Raw genomic sequence first — 26168 nt, 5'->3', positions numbered from 1 at the left:
CTTGATATTCACTCTCTACCTTTAGAATCCGCCTGATACAAAGAGTATACCAAATAAAACATTTTTTTCAGGCCCTCAAGGAGATTTGTACCATGTATCTTATTAGATTGAAGGCAAAACAAGCTGATACTAGCAGAAAAAAAAAAGGCTGGTTCAGACCCCAGCTGACCTCTTCTGCATGGAAAATTCTCCATATGATTACCGAGCTAATGAGTAATATTTAATGAAAACATTATGCCTTTGCATATATTTGTAAGCAGCACTTCTTTCGCCTAAATTTACATAGAAATAAGCTGATATGTGTAAATACACATCTTGGAATTTGGTGTATTCTAAGGAAAATACTCCCCGCTATCTCCGGCTGTTTCTATACAAAGCCCAAACTTCTCAATAAGAAAACCATAGAATTCAGTCAGTCATCCGGTTGACACGAAACATGCGAGTATTTGATGATGCATGGACAAAACAGCTGAACGCCGGGCAGGCTCCTCCACATTTCACAGAGTGTTTTGGCTTTATGCAAACAACGATATATGAGAAAAAAAACTGGGCTAAACAATTGCTAAATAAATACGTACCCCCCCACACACACACACACACAAATCTTTCACCTCGAAGAATCCTTCAGCATTTAAGGATAAAGACTCAGAACTAGGATTGTTGCTGGGGTCTGCATCTGTTTCCTTTTCTGCTCCAGATCTGAGTCACAGGGGTGCTGAATTTGAGAACAGAAGAGCCGTTGACACCTTTCTCTCCCACCCTTTCTCTTCCCCCTCTAGGTGGAGCTGACAGGCAGTAGCGTCTTTGACTATGTCCACCCGGGGGACCACGTGGAGATGGCAGAGCAGCTGGGCATGAAGCTCCCGCCCGGGCGGGGTCTCCTCTCGCAGGGCACTGCTGAGGACGGAGCCAGCTCCGCATCGTCCTCCTCACAGTCGGAGACCCCTGAGCCAGGTGGGAATTGCAATCCCAACATGTGGGATGGTGGGCAGGACCTTTGCCAATGACTGCACTCGAGTTGCCAGTGTGAAGAGACTATAAATAGGTCTAATGGTATTTAACAATTCCATGCAGCTTTCTGTCCCGTGCAGTAATTAAATAAGGAAGAGATTTGAAAATAAGGAGACATTTTAATAAGTATAATCCAGAGATCTAATTTCAGTTGAACAATACATAGAGAAGGTACTAGTTCTTTTAGTTCCTCTTTCAAATTACTAGAGGGAAAAGGTTCAGATTTGGAAAGCCCTCTTCTTTGTATTGTTACTGTGGCTAAATGCAATGCATTTATTTATTATTCACCAAAATCTATGATAAAGGCTTCTTGACTATTAGCTTGTAGATAATTAAAAATATTAGGGACTTGCAGAAATCTTGGTTTCTTTTTTTTCTTTTTCTTTTTTTGTAAGCATCAGAAGGTACTTGAAAGATGTGAACAGATAAATTAAGGCTAAAAAGAAAACAGAAATGGCTACATTTTAAACTGCCTTTCCACCCTCAGTATTTAATTAGATCAATTGTATAGAGGAATGAACAGAGGTGACATTCCTCATTGGGATTCCTTCCAGGATTCTTATAGACTTTGCATTCAGAATGTTCCCATTTTCATTGTGTTGTACTGATGATAATTTAAGTATTAGGGGAAAATCCATTTATAAATTAAACAAAATGACTTGATATCCATCAGTCCCCTAGTTCATCAAGCTGTTCAAACACGGGGAAGATTGGCTGGTCGGCCTGGGTCTTCCGAGAGCGCTGGTAATTAGATCTGCGAAGGATTTATTCTTTGCTGATTGGGGCTTTAAATTAATTGAAGTTCCACATTTGTGGTTTTGTCCTTTTTGTACTTTTTTAGAGGAGATATTTCATATTCTTGTGTGGTGGAGTGCTTGGCCAAGCAGCAGTGGTTTAAATGTTAATTTTTCTCATGAGAAGTTTAAGATTTTTAATGAATCAGGGCCTGATTTGAAGTGCAAAGTTTTATTTGCTTACTTGGGAAATTATTTTTGCACTCCTTAAAGATGCTTGTACTTTACTTGACATGTTGTTTTAAAACAGATTTGCAACACAAACTCATTTTATAGAAAGAAAAGTGGAAAAAACCTGCCTTAAGATTAATACTAAAATGATCCTAAGAAAATACTTAAATTTGGCCTGCTTAAAAATAATCACAGTATGTTTGCTCACACAGATGCGAAAAAAAAAAAACATATTTGCCTTTTTGGAAATATTTTAATTCCATCTAAAACCAATTCATGTTTCCTCGTGTAAGTTAACTGCAGCTTCTAGGGCATAATTCTGCAACATTGGTGAGCATCTTTCTCCAGTGAGCACCAGGCATGAGAAGAGAGAGTATTTAAGACTACTCTTTACCATTTAAAAATGAAAATAATTTTGTTCCCGGGGAAGTCTTGTCTTCTGTTGCTCACTGACTTCGCTGAATAGATGTCAGTGAGATCGTTGAAACTGCATTTCATCATGAAAATATTCATATCTGGGCAGATTTGAGAAACAGCACATGAAAATAGTTTTTACTCTTTCCTGGATTAGGGAACCTGGATTGCTCATACTCCTCAACACTCAATGTATAAGAATTCAAGTTTATAAAACCCTCATTGTTTCCCTGACTCACAAACTCTCAAGTGTAGATGATCTCCAACCTTCGACCAGGGAAGCCAACCCTCTATGTCAAAGCCCACAGCTAACCTTCCAGCAGAACCACCCCAATGGGAAGTTCAGAAACCTCAAGGCTGCCTGTTCCATTGGCGAACAGCTCTGAGAGAAAAGTTCTCTGAATATGGAGCCAAAATCTAAGTTTGCTGCAATGTCTCCTCACTGATCCCAGGTCTGTCCTCTGGGATCTTATTTCAGCTCTACTCCTTCCTCTCCATCCTAGCCTCTCAAATACATGAAGTCAGATATACCAAATTCTCCCTCCCTCCTGCCTTCCTTCTCCTTTGCAGGTCAAACAGCCCTTCATCTGACAACCATTATTCAATGGCATGTTCCTGAGACCGCCAGCCGTTCCTCAGTTTGTTAGTGACCCTCTAAGAATATGGTTCTGAGAACTCCCATGCAGCCCTCTGGATGTATTCGGACTAGTACAAAGCAGAGGGACCGTCTCCTCTCTCGGTGACCAGATCACACCGTTGAGCTTGATCTCTCCCCAAACACATGTTAAGGGTAACTTGTCACTTGGAAAAGACTTTGATCGGGAGAAAAAAATCCACAGCCTGTAAACCAGTTCTGCTGGGATATGGTAAGCTAGAGTCAAAATCAAACTGGTTAAGATTGATTATAAGAACTCTGATCAATCCCGTGCCTTCCAGGAGGCTCCAGGATGCATAAAACAGTTCTAGGCACACTGTGAGGAGAATGGCGTATCTCCTTTAAAGCTACTCTGTCATTCAGTATTGAAGTATGGTTGACAATTTACTTGAGTTTCTTTCCCCTGCCCTCCCAGCCTTCCTGGAGCCATCATAACTAGTAAAATTGAAAATTCTGCTTTCTACATTTCTTAGCCACTGGGGCTTATTAGCAACAGTGGCATAAGGGTTTCTCTTCCTTGATGAAGAGTATAGCTCTTACCATTACAAAATGTGAAACTTACTCTGCCTTAAAATTCTATAGCATTAGTTATTTTCAGTCTTAGGCTTAAAAGGCAATTAGATTGACTGCTTTAAATACTGAAAAGCAGTGTAGGGTGCTACCTTTAACTAAATATCTTCACTAATGCATATCACTGCTCCAAGGGAATTACCTAAAAAGTTCATGACAAGCACTACATCCCAAAGCTGCTTATGTTTCTTAAAGGCTGAAAGAATTTTAACAAGATTTCCTAATTCTTAATAATACGAGGAGACATTTTTGAGGACTTGTTCATTGCAACATAATCTTTTAAACTCTGATGAAACACAGATTCTTTTTTAAATAGTAGTGTAATTTTGTTGGAAAGGGGATATCAGTATGTGGTGATTATGAAAATGGAGGTATGGACTTTTTCAGAAGCCCTGATGTGTTCAGTGTAGCATTACTAAATGACTGAAATCTAAATAACATTTGGCATTATAATAAAAGGAAATAAGTGACTAAACCAGCCTAAGAGGCAGCGATACTGTGCCATAATAGGAATTCTCTTTCTCTGAACTGCCAGCCCTGTGATCATCTTATCTTGAACCAGTCTCAAGATAGATGGGGGGGGGGGGGGGGGGAAGCAGGGAATCTCTTGACTGTTGAAAATCCAAATAAATCTTTTACACATATGCCTAGTTATTCATAGTTTAGTAAATACTGCTGTATTTCTTTTAGAGAAATCTTAAAGCAGGCAGAAGAAAAATACATGGGTGGCCTTGTTTGTAAAGTTATAAAGTTCTAGAGTGTCTATGGAGATTCTAACCATTTTGGAAGAGATTGTGCTGTCCTGCAGGCTCCCACACCAGGGGGAGCGCAGAACCTCTCGAACGGGATGTCTGGTGGTCCCTTTTCTTTTTCTAGATCTGCATATATCTTTTCATTACTCTTAATGATTCTGTAATCTCAGGATTATGAGTGCTATCCTCTTCTCTTAATAAATTTCAGTGCTGCATCTTTAAATGCTTAATAAATAAAATAGCAGCTCTTTTAAGAAATCCTGGAGGAACTTTAAAAATCTCCTGATATTCCTTAGGTCAGGTCATAAAATTGGGCTTTACTCCTTTTTTATTTCTAATTCTAAAATTAATTCATTCTTATTGTGAAAACTTTAGAGAATGCAGAAAACAAAGAATAAAGACCACCAAACATCCCACTACCCCCAAATGACCACTGTTCATATGTATATACTCTATGCCTATCCTTCCAGATTTTCTGTTCCTATATATATAGGAACATATACATACTTATATATATGTATGTAGTATTGGGAGGGGGGGTCATTGTCTGTTTGTCTGAAATAAGATCATAACATACAGGCTTCTGCCTTTCCACTTAACCTCACAAGCAGCTTTCCCTGTCATGTTTCTCACTTTAAGATTTTATTTATTTGACAGAGAGAGACAAAGCAAGAGAGGGAACACGAGCAGGGGGAGTGGGAGAGGGAGAAGCAGGCTTCCCGCAGAGCAGGGAGCACGATGTGGGGCTCGATCCCAGGACCCTGAGATCATGACCTGAGCCGAAGGCAGACGCTTAACTGACTGAGCCACTCCAGTGGTTTGTTTCCCACTAGCTAACAATCAAGTCCCAACTGTAGGAGCACTGGCAGGAGTCACACACCTGGGTCCTGCTTCAGAGGGAACTCAGCCAGGACAAGAGGTTCTTGCAGCTTATTGAATGGGTACGAGCTCATAGAGAGAGAAATCAATACTGCACCAGGATTTAGACAACTGAGCAAAATGTATGAGACAGTACTTTTGGTCAAGAATAACTACAGCAGCATGGCTCACCATTGATTGTCTAAAATAGAGGTTATCGTGCTCCGTCTAAAGTTTCAGACAGACCTGCCCTGTTACGGGCGGGGGGCGGTGAAGATAATCACTGTATAGTATGATCTTAATGCTATTATGCCCACTCTATGTCCTGAATATTTTAACGACAAGCAAAATTGAAGCAGTAGAGTCCTTGTCTGAATGCTAATAATCTGCATTTTCTACTTACGCGTGTGTGCCGTGGTAAACTTGATCAGCACTTGATTCTACAGGAACGCAGTTCCTCTGAATTCATTAGCCAGTTCCATAATAAGTGATATAATTAGATGCACAAATGTTTAGGAATAACAATAAAGAATTTAAAAATTTATCTGAGGATCAGATCATTATTTTGTTTCAAAAACTGCTGAGATACACTTGTACCTTTAAGGGTGAATGACTTACCATCTAGTATAGGGTTGGTGGGGGTGGGGGATGTTCTTTGATTTTTTTTTTTTTTTTTTTTTGGTTCAAGTTTCCTATCAATGAACTGAATTTAGAAGTCAGGCAAGGGAAACCATCTTACTAACCCCACATCCAACCTCGGTCCCCAGACAACGTGACTGTATCTACAGCCCTCTCCGCTGTACTGCAAATGTCAAACAGAAGGTGTAATGGATTTAATATTAGCGCTGGCCAAGGTGTTGAGGGAGCTGTTAATAATGTCACTCCAGTTATTGATCTGAAGCCTTTAAAAATCAAAGAAAAGTGAGAGATCCCCTACTGGGGAAAGGCACACAGTGACTGGTTTTTATTGCCAATATATTTCTACATATAGAGTGGCAACTTTCTGGAATTATGTTATCACCATTAATCTCTGTGAGATTTTTGGAGTCATTATATGGTAAGATAATATCGTGGAGACTGCTCTGCATGCTAATGCTCAAAGATCAGACCAAGTTCTTTTAGACATCAACAGAGCTTGAGACTGTGCATGGTAATGACAACATTCAAGTTGTCTACTGTAAGACGTTGCTTAGCACTAGATTTACTCTTGATGGCAATGTTGGCTCCACCGGAAGTATAAAATACGAACTCTAGGCACTAGGGTGAGCTGCACTCGCCCTCTGCCTTTCTAAAACTCTAACTACAAACCATGTAACCACGAACCACACAGTGACTCACTTGAGATGGAAATGAATTTTGTTCTTAACAATTAGTGTACCTTTTCAGGAAACTGCTAATCCTTCCATCTGAATGGCAGTTTGTCTGCAATGAAATTTCTGCTTTCCATGGTCCCCAACTAATAAATGAAATTAAAATGTATAATTTATGTTGAATGTTTATCAAACTGTAAACACACACTAATTCCTTTCCATATTCATACAACATAAGCAAAGATAAATCCACCAGATAACGTACCACAGTTATCTCCGATGGATTGAATATAAAATGCATCTCTACTGTAGCAATGATCCAGACGAGTTCACGATTACCCAACATTGGCCTGCCCCCTCTTAATACCCACGTGCGCACATATGTGTCAAGTCTAGTCAGAAAGCAGCCTAACAAAAACTAATCTTTTCATAACCCAAAGAGATCATCATTTATGCATAAACTCAGCTTTATACCAAAAAATATATACGCAAAATTATTTCCCTTAGCTATTTCATCATTATTTTGAAACGAAATAAATATTATCTTTTGCCACTCCTGAATGAAGATGACGCATCTATGCTAAAAACAAGTCAGTGCTATTCCAGAGACTGCCTTGTCAAACTCAGAGTGCTTTTTGTGCCTCAAAAAACACTACCCTGAGGCAGTACTATTTTTCTCCTGCAGAAAGAAGACTATTTCTAAATGTCACTTTTATCCCCAGCTATGCTAAGCAAGAGCATCTGGAACTGCCACAGAAGGGAATCCATATTTTCCAGAGCTCTCTTCTGGCATTCAAGGCCTAGGCACACATCACCTTAATTGGTGTGAGCTCACTTCAGTGAGCTTGTCTGTGCGTGATGAGGACATTTCAAAGCAGCCTTAAACTTCTAAGATCTTGCCTGAGGGAGCTCAAGAAAAGTCAGGTAAAATCTCTTCTTCCCACCAGGCTGTGCTGGCCTGGGACCTGAGCTCGGAGCTTCCAGGCCAGCTCCCAGGTCACATGGCGGCAATGCATGACAACATTTCTGGGCTTGACACCCTGACCCGTCGAAACCATGGTGGTGACTCACTTAGCTACAAGAGAACAGCCTCCCTTTTGTTCCCAGAGAAGATGCTGGATCTCACCAGAGTTCTGCATGCCATGCTGAAACAAACGTTCTCTTCCCAGAGTTAAATCACAGTGGTTGCAACTCAAAAAAAAGTGCAGCTTTTATATAAATTAATATCATGGTATTTAAGGGGTAGCAAATTGTTTGTTCAATAATAGAAGCACAGGACTCTTATCAAAATACACAATAGTTTTACTCCGTTTTTATATAGCATTTTTTTTCCCTAAACCTTCTATTGAAGGTTTAGAAGATCAATTTTTTAAACCCATTATTTTTAACAGTTATTTTATATAGCTTTCTAGGTCATAATTTTGACTTTTCTTTACCTGTGGTGATAAGGGGGTACATTTTCAGAGGTTCTAAGATGAAACCCAAGACAACTTGTTAACGGTTGGCCTGTCCTTCTTCATTAAAACAAACCAACAAAAAAGTGGCTGTCTTTGTCATTGGATGATCACAAATTACAGATTCTATTTCTCGAACTCTTGCCTTGAACAAAGCACAAGTTATTTGCTTTTAATACATATCGCTGCACAGAAATTTCATCCCTGTCGAAATTATATTATTCCGAAATCTTCGTCTGCACTAAACAGCAGATTTACGAAGGATCCGTTACCTGGCGTTGACTGAGCTTTGCAGGGTGCACAGATCAGAAGAGGCAGAGCTGGCTAGAAACCATTTCCACCCCTAGTGAGCAATTTACTCATGATTGCTTGGGGAAAATACTGGAAATATTGCTTCTGTGTAAAGTTAGCAACTTCCAGTTGTCAGCTCTTTGCCAAACAGTTATTCCCGAGTACGGCGTTAGAAGCGAAGTGCGCTCAGGCCACTGCGACACGGCTGGTACTCACATCCTGCCTGGAGTGTGCAGACCACAGAAACCACTAATTACAGGAGTTAATTCACACACTGTCCCTCTGAGGCAGGTCAGTGTGTTAGCCCTACTTTACAGATCGGGGGCGCAGGGAGTGATGGAAATTCCAAGTGGCTTGCTGCAAACCACACGTTTTTCAGCAGCTAAGGTTAGAGTAAAGGGTACAATATGAGGGTTGGAGTAGGTACAAAGCCTAGGAACTGGATACAAAAAGGAGACAAAACCCTGATAGCGGACCTCCAAGCAGACCCTGGAGAGGAATATTTTCCAAGAGGCTTCTGGCATCCAGAGAGAAACCTAACTATGCCCTTATGCAAATAGTTCATTGGCTAAATCACATTTTTGTTAAATACAGTCTCTCACTTAGGACTAAAATCCTCCATCTGATCCTTGTTCCTTCCTTCATCCCTACACTGAAGCTCCTCACACTACAGTGAACAGTAGCATCTGAATCAATTATAGGCAAAATTCAGCCCTGAGTCTCTTGGTCCCCATTAGCTGCGCGCCTCCTCGGCCAAAAGCACAGCCAAAATTGTCTCTGTGCATTTGACCCCAGCTCTGCCTCAGGCTCTGGGCAGCTTTTCCAGGCTCTTCCTTTCAGAACCAGTCTTGCAAGATGGGCATGATGTAGAAAAAGAACAAGAAGAACAAGAGGGTCCATCAGGAGTCAGTCATATCCTCCTGGAGGTATCTGCTCAGGAAACACAATCATAGTTTCTTGGGACCCATGGAAAACATCGCCTATCTTCTGTTGACAAAACTAGCTTGAGAGAAGGGAAGAATCAGCGTCTTGTCTGTAGTTGTTATTAACTAGAGTGAATGCTTATTCAAGATCCAGGCCCACCTGATATTAGAGATTCTGTAGACTATTCAGTAACCATTGATTGCATATCTGTCGTGTGTCAGATGTTATACAAAGCACAGAGGAAACGAAGATAAAGCTCCTTGCCTTCCAGCAGCTGACCATCATGTGAGGGGGACAGATTATTACTACAATGCAAGAGTGTGATGATGACAATCAGGACACTTTGGTGTATGGGTAGGGCAGCATTGTATTACAAGCCAGTGCTGTTGGCATTCCTGGGAGAACTGTCTCGGGTTTGAAATGTCAACCCTGAAATTAACAGCCCACAAGTGTTGCTTCTTTGGGAGCAAGCTGCTTTGACATGCCCAAACATACATAGACCATGACTGTCAGGGACTCTGATGCACACCATCAAGGGCTTTTTGGTTGGTTTTTGTTTTGTTTTATTTAATTAACCTAAAAAATGTCTGCTGCATGATCGGTTCACAGGAATATTCATTCTTCTGACTATTGCTCTTTTTGGCTCTGTAGGAGTGTTCTGAATGGGAGGTGTTCCCAAACTATCCCCATCCCACTGATTTCATTAACAAATTCAGGAAATGCTAGCTTTGGAAATTTGTACTGACTCTTTTAGCTTTTTCTACCCAAGGTATAACTTGTTGCAAATACTCTAGGAACGTTAATGATGATATTAACAAATAGCTTTTACCATGTTTTACCTTTATGTTACAACTACAAGAGTTGGCATGTTGAAGTAATGTATTTCTCACCATGACCCTCAACCAAAACTAGAGATAGTAAAGGGCTTGCCTCACACCACAGTGGACTCCATGGCCCTAGGATTTGAACTTGGGCCATGTGTTTTGAGCACTTTGCTGGGCGCTTGCAGAGAACACAAGAGGTAGAAGATACAACACCTGCCCTTAGAAAACTGATCATCATCAGTAGGAGACTTACACACAACAGCCAGTGGAACGAGAACAACAATAGTGCTGCTACCCTCAACTGGGGCATAAAAATGGCAAGAGGTGTAAGAAGTCAGGGAGAGGCTCAGTGACTGTGGGAGGCTTTGATGAGAAGGGATGATTCGCATGTGCTGCATGAAAACTGACCTAAGAGCAAAGAGGTAGGATGATCTACCAGGTGAATCACCCCAAGTGGCCCAGTGGGATGCATTTGGGAGACAGGAAGGAGCCCTGTCTTCCTCACTGAAGCAAAGGTGCATGCCCATCTAGGATGGAGCCAGATCCTAGAGGAGCTGGAATGACAGGGAGAAGCATCTGAGAATGGTATGAGATCCTGGCTAAAGACTGACCAGGTATAACTTACTAAACAGAGCAGTGACCCAATAAAAACATTATTTTATCATTTAAAAATACAAAACTAAATTTTGAGTTTGGAAGGATCCTCCCTTGTGGGTCATCTTACATGACCAGCTGTGGACTCTTGAATCCCTTTTACAACATAACTTCTAGTATTCATTGAATGGTCACCTAGTGTCAGACACTCCACTGAACCTAGTATATGAATTGCATCATTCCTGCCTCACAAAATACAATGAGGAAAGTACCATTATTTTTCCCATTTTATAGATGAAGAAAAGAAACTGAGAAAAAAATATTAATGTGGAAAAATCACACAGTTAGTAGGTAGAAAGCCTAGGATTTGAACCCAAGCAGCCTGACATCAGAGTTCCCATCCTTAACCATTCCATCAAAGTGTTTCTCAACATCTATCTAAAATAGCTGTCCAACCCCTAACTGAGACCACATCCTCCATCCTTCCCAGGCAGCTCTGTTAGAATAGTCTTCCCAGTGTTACGCTAATTCCCATCTGCAGGTAGCTTATGTTCACTGGACTTGATACCTGATTCTTTATTTTGTCAAGAATATGCAGGATATGTTGAATAGAGCAGACTGGAAGTAAAGGAAACCATTCAAGAGACCATTTGTTTAATCCAAAAGTAGTGGGTAGATCTTGAGAGGAAATACTGAAGGGCCTTGCAGCAGAAGAAATGGTGATTTGGACATAAGATAATAGAAAAAGGTAGAAATGTACCTTGTGGCCAGTCTTTAGCCAGGAGCTAATAGTGGCTAATATTCTAGAAATTATGCAAGTCTCAAGCTTTCACATGATTAGGGTTGATGATACCATCTGTCCACTCTTTTTTTTTATCAACTCGTAATAAAATCTGGAAAAATTTAAAAATTATAAAAATACATATGCTATTGATCATAAAATATTAAGATATAAATTCCCCTGGGGTTCAAAGCTGTTCCTCTTTATGGTTTATTAAAGTGTATCATGTGCCTGTGATAAAATATCAGTCTACTGGTCAGTGCTGCTTACTTGTCAGGGGATTTCCTCTCCAAATAAAAATACCAGAAAGAGCAATGGTGAAATTAGTGACATCATAAAAGACTAAAACTCTGCTTTCCTGTGTCCAGCCATCTGTTTATTAAATGGAGCGAGTGTTGATGTTGGAGGAGAATCAAAATTATCTGTTGATCCCCTAAATTACTGTTAGTCAAAACAAGGCAAAAATTGATATAATTGATCATATAAAAATGAATTAAAAATTTGACTAATATGTAGGGAAATACTTTCCATTTCACAGAAGTAACATAAAAGTGTAAAAACATAAGCCCAGTAGTCTAAGATTTGAAAAACATTCACTCATTCATTATTTTAGTCACTTAGTCATTATTTATTGCATGTGCATGGATGGGTCAAGCTCTGTTCCAGTTCTTGGAATATACTAGTTACCAGGAAGGTCCGTGCTCTCACAGAACTTATATTTCGCCAACTGATGAGAAGGAATCAAAAGGATCTCTGTTGAAAGATTCAGTTCATAGATGTCTCCATTTTATAAACAAGAGGTAAATCTATGCATCAATTTGTAATGGACCTCTTGACCTCTGCTTTCTAGAATGCAGAGCTGACACAGATTTTAAGCCAGTACTTCCAAAATGTGTTCCTTATTGTACCTGCCCTGTGAGATGTTCTTTGTTAAAAAGGTTCCCTAAAGAGCAGAGGGAAAAGCTTCATAGCATATCTTCTCACTGGAGAGTAACGAGCATTAATTTAATGAACGTTTGAAATTTCTCTGATCGATAAGGCTATTTTGTTTGAACTCATCTTTCCCAATTTATTTGACCACGGCTAACATTTTTTTTAGAGGGAGAGACTTCTAACACCCCAGAAACACGTGATTAAGCACACAATCTTGTTTCTGCCAGATGGATGCCACTCCTTCCCATCCACGCCTGTTCCTTCTTCCAAGACACTCCTGTGCAAGCAGGATCACTCTCTAACCACTCAGCCCAATGGTCAAATTATCTAGTTCCTTTGCTAGCTCTCCCAAATATCTCTCACTGGTCTTCAGGGTGCCCTTCAAGCTTTCCTAAACGTGAGCTCCTAGGTCAATCTAGCTCATAATCAACTGTAAAGTTTTAAGTCAAGACCTGTCTGCTCCAAGTTTCACAATTTTTAGAGCAGCCCTGAGCTTTCAGTTGCAGTGTCTCATATCCATCCCTCTTTTACCCTGCCCTCCTATTCATTTACACAGGCAGAGCACAAGTCTCTGGTTTCCCACTCACCATAGCAATACACCGAGAGGTTATGGTGGAAGGGTATGATTATGGCTGCCCAGAGCTCTGTCCATGGCTTTCCTCCCCTGAGTGATAACCCCAACCAGTTACCACTGGTGGTAGATGCAAGGGCATATGTCAGAGCTGTGGGACAGGAGACGCAGTATGGCGTGGTCATCAGCTACTAGGTTGTTTTCTCTGGTTTGTAGCAATTTAATTCAATTCTCTTACCCATATTATGGATTTTAAAAATCGGCAGTCTTGTTAACTTGCAGGTTACTCTAATAACTAAGAGTTGATGACAAAAGATGACAGTCCTAACCCCAATTGTAGAACGTACCCCTTAAATTATTTCTGTAGTAGTTGCAAATATATAAGTACACAGGGTCTTAGAACCAGATAGCTTGTGTTCATGGGTTGAACTTCGGGCTCTGTCACTTACTAGAAATGTGACCTTGAGCAGGTTAATTAACTTATACCACTGTTTGCCCATTATACAATTTTAGCTCTCTGTATAGATTGGAGAATGGGGTAGGAATAATCACCTGTTGGTTTTAACCTCAAAAATAAATTAGCATATTAGCATACCTTATAAGGGTGTTGTGAGTTTATACGTCTAAGATGCTTAGGGATGGCTGGGTGGCTCAGTCAGTTGAGCGTCTGACTCTTGGTTTCAGCTCAGGTCATGAGCTCAGGGTCATGAGATCGAGAGCCATGTCAGCTCAGCGCAGTCTGCTGGAGATTCTCTATCTTACCCTCTGCCCCTCCCCCTACTCACGTGCTCTCTCTCTCTTTAAAAATAAATAAATTTTTTAAAAAATAAAATGCTTGGAATAGTAGTATGGCACGTCATAAGTATTCAGCAAGTATTATCATTATTACTAATCGTGTTGAGCTAAGTATTCTCTTATTACCAAAGTTATTCCTTATGGAAAAGCTAGCCGGGGGTTAACTGACATAAAGTTGGCATCTGTACATGTAGGCTTAAACTTGGGCTTCACTGACACCATGTTGGAGTTATGTGACTTAAAGGGCTCAGACTCTACATGGATCACAGTACCCAACAGGTGTGCTTCTGAAAATTCCCTCCCTCCCCCTTGCCCCTTAAGTGGAGTCCTTTTGGAAAGCCTCCATTTAAGAGGAAAGACTCTTTCAGAAATACATAATTTACCTTCCTCCAGCTTCTCTAATGCACAGATTCTGTTTTGCAAATTCACTTTTTTTTTTGTATCCTCAGTTTTTTTAAAGCATAACAGAGGCACCTAATTCCTGTTCTCGGAGGCCCATCCCACTGTTTCTAGATTCTGAACACCAAAATATACCTGCTGCCTTCCCCTTTTCTGAGGCTAGCTTGGAGGCTGCCCATGCCCAGGTCCACTTTGGAATAGACCTTGATGTTGGTCTCCAAAGGTTTACAGCTTCTAGACTGGCCCATTGAAATGTGTTCTGCTTAGGACCGCATGATTTAGCCCACACATGGCATACATAATGTGCTTGACTGCTATTCTCCCTCTTTATCTGGCTGGGCCGTCATGACGTCACCATGGCCACAACACGGATCATGCTCCACAAGAGACTAAGCGACACAAAACTGGATGTTAGATCTCCACAACCTGTGGCTCCTTTTACTATCGGATCAGCTTTCACGCATCCTTCCAGTCTGTGCTGGAGAACAGGTAGAGGTACTCCGCTATTGGTTTGAACTTTAAATGAATCCTTTTATTTTGAACTGAAATGAGTGTAGATTTTGTGGAGTGTTTCTGTAAAAGCAAAAGAGATGCCCAGATGCCCCAGCCATAGGTACTATATATGGACTTAAATAAATAAATTAAGAAACTCATTTCACATAGGCCACCGAGCAGTCATGAGATGTTAATGACTTTTAGTCACCGCCAACCTGGACAAAATTCAAGCCAATGACCTATGGGTGAAAGGCTCTATATATCCCATTACCAATCCCCTGAGCCATCCCATTGTCCCTGACAAGGTATTTTATCATACCTAGTACAGGGCAGTACGGTAGTCCAGATTCCTATACCATCAGAAAGTCTTCTTCCATTGAAAAGAGAGCATTTTAAAGAGAGGCAGACCTAGTTCCTCAAATAAAGAAGCAATTGCAATTAAAAAAAAAAAAAAAAACTTCTGGAAGAAGGTTCACATGGGTATACCTACACACATATACACAGCACTGAGACTTTTTTTTAAATTCCAGTATTTTTTCATCATGTTTACTCCACTGCACATTTGATTCTGCCTCTGGATATCTAGTAAACTGGCATATCTTGGAGTTCCATTAAAAAAGTCATTAGTTTTAGTTTAACATTTGTATAAAACTGATTTCGTTAAACCCGTGGTGCTTTCTTTCCTAGCTTATTTTTAAGTGTCATAAATAAATGACTTAAGTGTCCCACAAGACAAATGTTCTTTAATCATCTAATGCACTCATTTATCCTAAGCCTTAACCTTAGTCCTAAATTAAGTCTGTTGCAAAAACATAACTTCATCTAAAAACACCCATCAATCCTACATGGTTTTGATGAGCACATTTAAAAAACATAAACAATCAGACAGTTGTCAATCTAGGTGAAGCCCCGTCCCATTTAAGAGTTATTCACCAGGAGCTATATTTCATGCCCATACTACTGATAGAATTATAAAAGAGAATGGCTGGAATTCAGGTCTCTGCTGAGACCTCATACTGTGAAACTGGAAGGGGGGGATGGGGCTGTGGTTTACAAGAGTATAAAATGAAGCAGACTAGACAAAAGATAATCCTTAGTCCACATCAGATACATTCTGTTTTACTTGTTTTGGGAAGCTATTAATACTTTGACAATGTTGTAAGTGCATTAAAATGTCATGATCACATATTTAGTAAATTGCATGTCATGCCTTTGATTAATTTTCATTTGTTCATGGTCCTAAAAATCTGTCAAAGAATCTGGCTGCTCAGAGCTTATACATGAGTAATGATCACCGAAAAGTTTGGTGCAAGGAGAAAAGAAGGGAGAGTTTGATGGAATAAACACTTGACTAAATTGGGTACTTAGTACCTCGTAACTAAGAATTCACAGTTTGGTGGAATCTTCGTCGGATTCCCAGTTTCACTGTGAATTCATATGTCTTTCTTTTGCCCTTTCACAGTAGGGCAAAGATAATCTTCCCATTTTTCCACAGGCTTCCATTGGTCCTGCAGAATTATTACCACTGAGCCCCTTAGGCTTGCTGGATGCTCCCCCTACCCCGCCCCCTGCCACTGGGGCTTTAAAATTTTTTTAAAAAAATAGATAAGAGCATTCAGCAAATAGCTAGATTGAGAATAAACTCACAAATTATCACCAAGGCCCTTCCTCTGCCATAATTTGTCAAATCTGCTGATAGGAAACAAATTCTATTCATAAAGATTTTATTTGGGCGGGGGGGAAACTCTTGTGATTTGGTAGCAATTCAATTATAGTTTTGTGAGATAGTGAGCCCGGAGAGGGAATCCAGACTGACAAGAAATATGACAGGACAGTTACAGAGTGTTTATGCAATTAAACTTTCACTGACAATACCTGCAGAATGATGAATGCGTGGGCGGAGGTGTGTGAGCGGAGGCAATGCCCCACAAGTATTACCCATTTTTCATTATTATACAACTGTTCAGATCTTTCAAGAACAGCCTGAAGTGAGGTGGAAAAGAGAGTGCTGTTCTGCAGCATGTTAACCAAATGCCTTTTTTTTTATTATTATTATTCCCTCCCTCCAACGGGTCTTGATGTGCCAGATGATAAAAGAACATCTATTTTAGAAAAATGTTTCAAAAAGATTAAGATTTACCCTGAGCTTGACATATATTAATTTTGGATACCAAAAGAGGTTTTTATTCTTTTTTCTATCTGCAACTTTATATCACTTCCTAACCGATGGCATAGTGCATAATTAAACTGTTGGGTTATTCATTTTATGCAAGCAGGTGCAAAGGGCACTATAAAAGTAGGATTTTACTGATGGTAGATTAAGAAAGAAAGGAGAAACTTAAAAGCCTTTTGTAGAGAACCACAAAAGCTCACAGAAGAGATTAATTTGGCTGGGCAAAGTCTGTATTATAATGCCTCGGTCTTCCAAGGATATACGAAAACAGGAAAATTTCAGGATTTCAAGAGCCTCTGAAAGACAGTGTAGAGTTTTTCAGATGAACAGCCCTGACTGGGGTCCTCATGGGAGACTGTCGATTTGGGTGTGATTTTTATTTTTTTAAACAAGCATTGAGATCATACCAATGTCTTAAAAAGAGCTTTAATTTGTGTAAACTTCACCTTGGCAAAATCAGCAGTGCCCAGAGTAACAACTGAAAACCAATGGCAAAGTGAATTCCTGTCAGACCCCAGAGATTGGATGATTCATCGTGGGGAGGTCAGGGAGAAAAATGTTCTAGCCCGTGGCACAAAGATGCAAAGGTTGATGTGAAAACCACGTGTCTTCCCTTAATATTTACACATCTATTTAAATTAATGAGACTTTACTTGGGAGAAGGAAATGAGATCTATCCTCAGACCATTCATTCATTCCTTCATTTTGACCTCTGGTAAGCTGTTATTGATAAAAGGTTTCTTTGTTTTTCTTTAATGGTTGATGTTCCTTTGTTAACATTCCTATCTCCTCCTCTGAGGACATTAAAAACCTTGAACTTTTACATACAGATATTCAATTGTTATGCCCAACCCCCATTATCACTTTCCTACACTTGAGTCCAGACCCAAAGGCAGAGAGCTGTAGTTGCATGCCTACCTAAACGACTGTTCTGGAATGCATTTGTGGTTCAATAGTGAGCCTCCACATGCCCTTGTGGAGATTACTGTAAGTCAGACTCACATCTAGAGACTATGTTTATGTGATCCCATCAGTTTGGTAAATTCAGTGAAATAACTGGTCACTTCAGTATCAGCAAAAATCAGTTAACCTTATTTGTATTAGAAGTGACTTGACTATACTCTTCTGTCAAAATGATTAATCCAGAAATCCCCTCTAAACCATGGTCTAAATTTAAGAGTTTCCTAGAATTCTCTGCTCTGTCAAAAAGCTGCACTCTGTTACATCTCTCCCCAAAAAAGACCTGACTTTGTCAGATGTGATTTTTTAATATGCACTAAAATTGATAGTTAAAAAAATATTGTTTTCACATTACTTAGGTGTTAAAATTACACGGTGGTGTTCCTTTATTTTCAAAAACCAAACCTAATCCTGTTAATTCAAAGTGAATAACAAACAGGACTAAGACTTTTTCCCAAGTTGTTACATTTATTCAACCTGCTTGTGTTTTGTTCTTCATCATAATTATTTCCAAGTCAAATCTGCACTGATTTCCTTGCGGACCCGCGTACCTCTGACTAACTTAAAGAATTGAGCTGGGATAATTCACACAATTCCTCAGGGGTCATGTTCACTGTTTTTTTTCAAGGACATTTTTATTACAAAGCTGATGAAATTTGCATATTAATTCATTTCTTTCAATTTTTTAAGATTAAATGTTGTCAACATGTATCAGTGCAAGGCTCTGACAGTGCTGATGAAATGGGTCAGTCAAGCTTGAACATTCAGAGTAATGCAGCCATCTGCAACCCCCTAGCCCCTTGTGGAGTTCCGTGCTACCATTGCAACTTGATTAAAAAAAAGTTTTATTCAATGCAGGATATTAAAACATTATCTAAGAAATGATATGTGTTAGTTTTTCCGTTTACTCAGAAAGTGAATTTGACAACAAAATGGGTCTAAGGAGATCCTTGCTGACTTGGAGTTAGCATTCTGTCATTCTTCATTAAACTACAGCCAAAAAAAGCCCCCTAAAAAGTTTTAAATTTGGCAAAAGGAACATAGGAGAGAACTGGATTTTAAGGTTTCCTCTCCTGGTGAGGTTTGAGGAGCTCTTCCCATTCGTATTCTAAGTAAGAAATGATGATGGGAAAACTGATAGAATGTCTGAGATCTCTTGTAACTGATGTCCCCGTGTCCTCAGAGGTAGACCTGCCCTTCATTTTATACACAGCTAAGAAACATGAGCGTTCCTTGGTTCTGCCTAAAGCCCTCACAAAATGGTACCGATATTTACATGGAGATCTTCATTTCTGTCTATGAACATCAAGCTGTATTGATTTTATCTCATTTCCTTACAGTCAAAGCATATACTTCCATCAGATACTCTCAAAGAGCAAGGTCACCTAGGTAAGAAATCCCTTTAAGTGTTACATTGCCTTTCTGGGTGAACCCTGATGGCCTTTCCAGATCTTTTATTTCTATGTGTCTGCTTTTTGGTAGAAGCCTCTTTCAGTGTACATAATGCCTTGAATAGACTCCAGAGGCCTTGCAAAGAACAGAGTGGTTTTGGCTGCGGCCATGTTTGAGTGGCAAGGAACCCTACCACCACGTCACTTCATCGGCCCACACAACTAATCAAAGTACCTCCACAGCATGGAGGCTCTTCGAGGCTCTTCAGGGAAGACCATACAGAACCACAAACCCAACATTCCAACTCCTGTCTCTGCTTGAGATGGCCACTCCTGGGGACCTTCTATAGTAGCTCATAGTGTTAAAAATAAACAAAAGGTATTTTCTTTCAATATCATTTATAGTTAAACCTGCTCGTGTACTAACTGCATTAGAGACTCAGATTGCCAAGGTTCTTACCCTTTAGCAATATGCAATAATTGGTTTATCCCTGGGCAGAGCATTGTCCAATATATGTACACCACCATTAGCTAGAAAAGTTTGTTTCCCAAAGTGGAAAAAAAAAAATATATACACCACATAGTAAGAAGGGAACAACAGAAAGAGAAAGTAGTCTCAGAAATGGTTTTATCTTGATTTTGAATTAAACTCCCAAACTCGTATTGGATTGAAAAATCAAAATCAGACTTCACATTGTCGAGTTGGAAAATGTCAGATATGAAATATTTAAACTGTGGAATACAGTCTTCAACTTTGGGTTATAAAACTTTAATTTTGTGAGTTAGTAGCACTCCAATAGTTCAATATTTTTAATTCTACAAATCCATGTTTATTAACTTTCAAGGTTTAAACAGTATCACCAAGTCTATTGAAACTAAATTATTCTGACTTGTGAGAGCTATAGGGTAGCTATAATTTGTTTTCTATTTCTACATAAGTGACAAAGACAAAAGAAAGAACAAATAAAAGGAATTGATTGCCACACAACTCCTTTTTATACTTTCAAAATGACCTAAAACTTTAGCTGATGATTAAAACCCAGATTCATGCCTGTAGTTTTAATTGTGGAATTTTCCTGTGTGAGTCAGGTCGCGCTTAATACAGAGCTACCCTTATATTGTTATGGGGGGGGGGGCTTCCATACTAGTATCTCTGGGGAGTTAACCATATTCCTCTCAAAAAAGAAACTGCTTTCTGATCTTCTCTGCATTTAGGAAATATGAACTGGGTATCCTTCCAACAGTTTTAAAAACCCTCTACCTCAATTTTGTGACTGAAGGAGAATATTGAAAGTAGTTGCTAATAGCGGTGGTGACTTTTCATCTTCCTCCAATTAGTGCTGTCTTCTTCTAACTCCCCAGGTGTGTCATCCCTGGTCCTAGTGGTTACCTAACCTGTCACTGTTACTCTGTCAACTCATTTAACATTTGTTCAACACCTACTATGTGCTAAGTCAGTGAAGTCCTTTCATGAAACAGATGAGGTATCACAGAAAAAATCCTCTACCAGGAGAGAGCAACCCACATTCCCCTCCCGGGTCTGTCCCTACCAGCTGACTCACCTTACACATGTATTGAGACCCTTTGAGCCTCCTTTCTTACCCACAGAATCAAACGAATCCTCACGCACAGAGTTGTTGAGGGCATCACAGACATAATAAATTTGAAAGTGCTTTAAAAACCCCGAAGTGTTTTAAATAGCTCAGTAGAGTAATACATTTGGTAAAGAGTGCAGCACAAGACTTTGGGGGCTATCTTCTGATTTTTCTATTTTTGTAGGTGAATAATGGTCGCTAGGATTTTTACACTCTAATACCATATCCATAGCAGCTGCTGTAGATTTCAACATCTAAGTTAGATTATCCAACACAGTTTTGATGAAATTCATTCCCCCACCTAACTTAATCTGTATGTAATTTAGTTTGCTGCCAGAGAAGGAAAGTACATTTGCTGGAAGCCCAAACTCCTGGTTTCCAGCAAGAAAATTCAGTACGTTTCGTTTATTGCTTTTGTTTCATATATAATATATATGACTTCATTGTGATTTGTTCAGGGAAGAGAAGTAGAGGGGTTACCCTTGCATCTAGAATCTGCTGATCATGCGCTATAAAAGCATTACCTACTCCTGAGTCACCCAAATCAACTTGGAATACCAAGTTACTCTCCCAGGGCTGTTTTCTCTGCACATATATGAGCTTATAGTCCGTGTTTCTCTTGTAATGATACATTCTGTGATGGGTCTTTTCTGGGCTATACAAAAGCCTTGTCTTTCTTCCACTTTGTGTTGATGAAGCCAGCTGCTACTCTTCTGAGGCCAGAGTTCTCTTAGACTGCTAGAGAATCTTGTTCAAAGTGAAGATTTTTATCATACCCCCGGACACCCCGATGCCTGGTAACATCACTGAAACTTTCCGGAGCCATCTCTGTCATCTGTATAAACCTGCTTCCCGTGTCCATCAGACCGCAGTTCTGTTCACCTTCTCTGAAGGCCAAATTTGCCCTCAGGCTGCTGTGACTCACACAGCCAGAATTTACACAACAGACCATGGTGGGGGGTGGGGGGCGGGAGGGTGAACTTTTGTTCTTGACTGGAGTCATTGCCAGTTAGGATGAACAGGTTTTGAATTATGTATTCTCCAACTCGAAAAACCTTGTCTTCTTTTTTTTCTGACATATAATCGAATTATGAGGGATGGGGGGAAGTTGAGGGCAATGGGTTTCTGGCATCATTACAAATAAAAGTTCAGTCTGTAATAAGCAACTAACCCAGATCAGATTGAACCTTAGTCAGTCTTCTCATGTGGTGACAGGAAAGTACAGTAAACCGATACCCAAAATGATGGTAGAGAAGTAGGTCTTAAAGTTGTAACTTATCCACTAACTTACTAAGTTTCTAGGAACAAGCACATCAATCACATATCCATGTATATCAAAACAAGAAAAATTATTTTCTTTTTCTTGAGAATATACTGATTTAATATATGGATCTATTAATGGTGGTAACACTTTGAAGAGAGCTTGTTAAACTTGGTAAAGAACTGTGTTCTTCAACCTAGCATAGACAGGGTAGTTCGGTTTTTCTCCTCAAGTGTGTCTTTCTCTCAAATGGGTACAATTACAGTAAATGACCATGAGAACTTCCATTCTGGAAGAACTCCCTATACCTAATACTTAAGGAGAATGTCTTCTTTCTACTTTGAGTGAACAGAGACTCATTTTACAACTCACACATCCCACTATCTGCAAAGCCCTGTAGCAGAGCTGCCCTCAAGGAGCTGGGGTTCTGGTAGGGCACCGAGAGGGTAAATGACAAGTTACACAAGCCGTCACTCAGTTACAATCACAGGACAGAAAAAACAACTACACGTGTCAAGATACACAACAGGGGTGACCTTCAGAATTTTTAGAAGATACATAAAGATTAAGTGTTTTGATTCCCATTTTTGATTATAAAAGGAAAGAATGTTTTTAAATACATGTTATAAATATATATCAAATATATGTGACTTTGCCGTGAGATTGGGCAGTTTCTTATGCTCTTTGGGAAGAGGAGGCAATTTCTTGATGATTTCATTCATCGAAGCCTACTTGCTTCAAGAGACGGGTCTCATTAAAGGCCTCTCCAACACTCAGAAAGTATTCACAGAATGCTACAGGAGTATCTTATGTTGTAAAAGAATGTTATTCCCCAAAGGAGATAAATCACATTTGTAGAACTTAAAAAATATATTTTCTCATTATTTTAAGTGTCCACATTCTCTCTTTCTTTCAGGTCATTCTGAATTGGTGGTCCTCTGCCCTAAATATTACCCATAAAACCTTAATTCCCTTCCTCAGACAGATTTCACAAAGGCAACTTACATATTCTAGACCTACCTATTTTTAAAAATTCTTTTAAGAAAAAAACATAAGAATATCCATTGTAACTTTTTTTGCTCTTGCAAAAATGCATAGAGCTGATCTATAACTAGCGGGGACTTGACTCAATAAATGAAGTTCCACCCATGGACTAGAATACTGTGCTGCCATTTAGAAAAAAAAAAAATGTGGACTGTATATGCATATTTGAATATGGAACAGGTTCTAAACTATGAAGCCAAAAAATTGGCAAAGGGCAGAACAACATGTAGAGGCTGTCGTCATTTGTGCACCGAGCGAACTGCAGACACATATGTTGACAAATGCATGGAAGATCTCTGCGGGGATATATAAGAAATTGGGGACACAACAGAAACTCTGGGAGAGGTTCTAGGAAATTTGGAAGCAGAGTCTGAAGCCAAGTTTGTTTTCACCGTATAATCTTCTGTAGTGCTTGAACTTTTTCCTTTTTCTACCACGTGCCCGCTTTCACTTCTATTCTCATGTTTTTAATTGTCAGAAAATAAACATTTAAAAGCCAAGAGAACCAGGAACTTATTCTAAGATAAAATTAATGAAAATCAAGTAAAAGGGCCATAGCTTTCTTAAATTATACTTGGATATCACAGCGGATCCTTGTGTAAGGAAAACAGCCCTGCTAAATTGTAAATTCGCATTTATAATATGTCCTTTATTCCTAAACCAGAGTGCACTCTCTAAATTAGTTCTAGGCACTCCGAGAAAGTTATCTGCACTGAATCACCAAGCAGTTAGCTCCTCTAGGCTTGCAGAGGAAAGGGCACCGGGAAGCAGCTGCATTCGTGGAGGAGGAGAAAGCGAATCAGGACGCAACCCTGTGACCTCTGGCAACAAATAGAGCTCCGTGTGAAACGGGCACTAACAGAACATTCCATGCCGAAACCCTTTGCCCGAGCTAGAGTAATTAGAACTGTACTTCAGATTTGGGATTTTTCTCTGAGGTCTCACAGCTTATGAAGTCAGCAGAACAAGGTTATTAAATGATAGCCTAGTACCAAGTCCAAGAGATTTTTCTAAATGTAGAAGACGGAGCGAATGCAAGCACCAGCTGAGCAGTCCTGTGGGCGACGCGGTGAACCCGCCACGGCACAGCTAATGACCTGTTTTAGGGGCACAGCTCATATATTCCAAATAACAGGGGGGAAAGAATTCCAAATAGCTTAACATCATTAAACCCAAAATGCTATTGGATCCTTCCTCTGTGGCATCATAAAATACCTTATCCAAGTGGAGACGGGCTATGCTTGCTGTAAATCACGGAAAGTTTATGCCACCCCAGATGCAAACTTCGCACTAACTTGTTCACTCTGGGGAAGGTTCACGGGTTTGCTTTGTTTGGGGGTTTGGCTTGGTTTTTTTTTTAAAGCAATAATAGTCTTTGTAGGATGGCTGCCGTGTCAGCATTTATCTTGAAACTCGTGGATATGAGTTCTGACTGGAGTCACCTTTCTGACAAGTGTTATTGCGACTGTGTTTTATATCCCTGTTCAGAATGGTTTCTAATGATAATGCTCTGTCTACCTCGCTGCTTCACACTAAATTATAGATGCCACGATGACAGGGCAGACTGCATCCGAGCGCAGAGCCTGACTCCCTGTGTGTGATGTCAGTGCCTCCGCCCTTCTGTGCCTGGAATTAAAAATGGGAAGCAGAGATATGCAAAACATTTGTGCTTAAAAATAATGTTCTGTGAGTTATTAAACAAGTGATATTTCATTTAATCAGCTCAAGGGATTATTTTAAATGAAAAGGCAGAGAGGATGATTTTATTAACACATTCCTGCCCTAGAGTCCTACTATAATAATTCTTTACCTGCCTAAATTAAAAAGTTATAATTCAGTCTGTCTACAGGAAGAAGTTCTGGGTGATTGGATTTTATTAGTTCTTTGATTTTCAGTTGCTCACAAAAGGAGGTAAAGGCCGAAGAGCTTATCCTATAGCTGTGAGAATGTTTTAGCCACTTAATAAATCACCCCTTCTCTAGATGGTGATTGTATCCAGGACCTATAAAGCAACTGTGCTTCTGAATACAGTATTTTATCGAAATGGGGGCCATCTGACCAATCCACTTAGATATTTGAAACTCCCTGCAAGTTATCCCACCACATACTGAAACCAATGTGGGAGACCTAGGTACTATCCAAAATGTATTTCTAAATGTTATTTACTTGTCGATTACATATAAGACAGTATGTTAGGATCTGGAGGGAGAAGAGACAAAGAGAGGAATAAAATCGCACTTCTGGCCTTATGGGAGCTTATAGGCTAGTAGGGGAGGCACCCATTGAAACAAAGAATACAAGGGAGTCCGTGAAACAAAGGGCAGAGAAAAAGAGCACAGAAGTGGCTGACTCGAAGGTTCCAGTACCTACCCTGACCCAGTGCAGTGAAGAATCACCATTGTGATACCTTTAATGAATATGGTATTTTACAGTTTACCACATATTTTTAAATACATGACCATGTTTGCTCGTTTGACTTTCAAAACAATCCTCTGCGGTTAGGGGTATATTATTTCCATTTTACAAATAGAAAACTGCCAACAGAGAAATAATTTTTTGCCTAATCACATTGATCTCATAATTTAAACCTGAACTTCAAAGTCTGTCCTTATTAGAGCAGAATTTGCTAACCTGGGAATCTGTTCTGTCAACCCATGTCAAGAGAAGTACTGTACAGAAAACTGGGTGTATGGACGAAGGTGCATGGTTCTTGGGAAAGGGTTTGCTCAGATTTTCAAAGCGGACCATGATTCCCAAACACAGTAAGAATTACTGTTGCAGTAGATTCTTTCATCAGTTTTTATGTGCAGCTTTTCACTTAGGTCACTAAATTGTTTTCATGTTTCCTAGAGAACAGGGAATATGTCATGAGAGTTACAGTTTCCAGGGTATGTTCCACTACCAGCTGCCTCTCGTCTCATTGATGCTTACAAAGAGGGTGTTGAAGCATCTCTTTAGCGATCTGTTCGTTCATTCATTCATTCATTCATTCACTCATTCACTTAAGCATTTGAGTACCTACAGTCCTCCTGCTGAGTCACTCTCTACCCATGAGTACAATGTGTAATCAAACAAGTTAATGACCTGTTTGTTCAACCCAAACCTCTATGTGCAAAGGTTTCTACCAGATGCTTTGAAGGATATAAAG

The 26168-nt window shown here is 39.8% G+C and overlaps 1 protein-coding gene across 1 annotated transcript in view; it reads left to right on the top strand.

The window, feature by feature from the left end:
* LOC118002846 (neuronal PAS domain-containing protein 3-like) overlaps positions 1 to 26168 on the top strand; it is an 835118-nt gene that overhangs the window by 712817 nt on the left and 96133 nt on the right. The window contains exon 6 of the mRNA XM_034993451.1: positions 780 to 954. Coding sequence (XP_034849342.1) covers positions 780 to 954 — 175 coding nt within the window. The remainder of the gene's footprint in view (positions 1 to 779; positions 955 to 26168) is intronic.

The sequence above is a fragment of the Mirounga leonina genome, unplaced genomic scaffold (assembly GCF_011800145.1).
Source record: "Mirounga leonina isolate KUSES-001 unplaced genomic scaffold, KU_Mleo_1.0 Mir_83, whole genome shotgun sequence".
Classification (NCBI taxonomy): Eukaryota; Metazoa; Chordata; class Mammalia; order Carnivora; family Phocidae; genus Mirounga; species Mirounga leonina.
The sequence above is the reverse complement of the archived record's forward strand: the minus strand, read 5'-3'. Positions and strand labels throughout refer to the sequence as shown.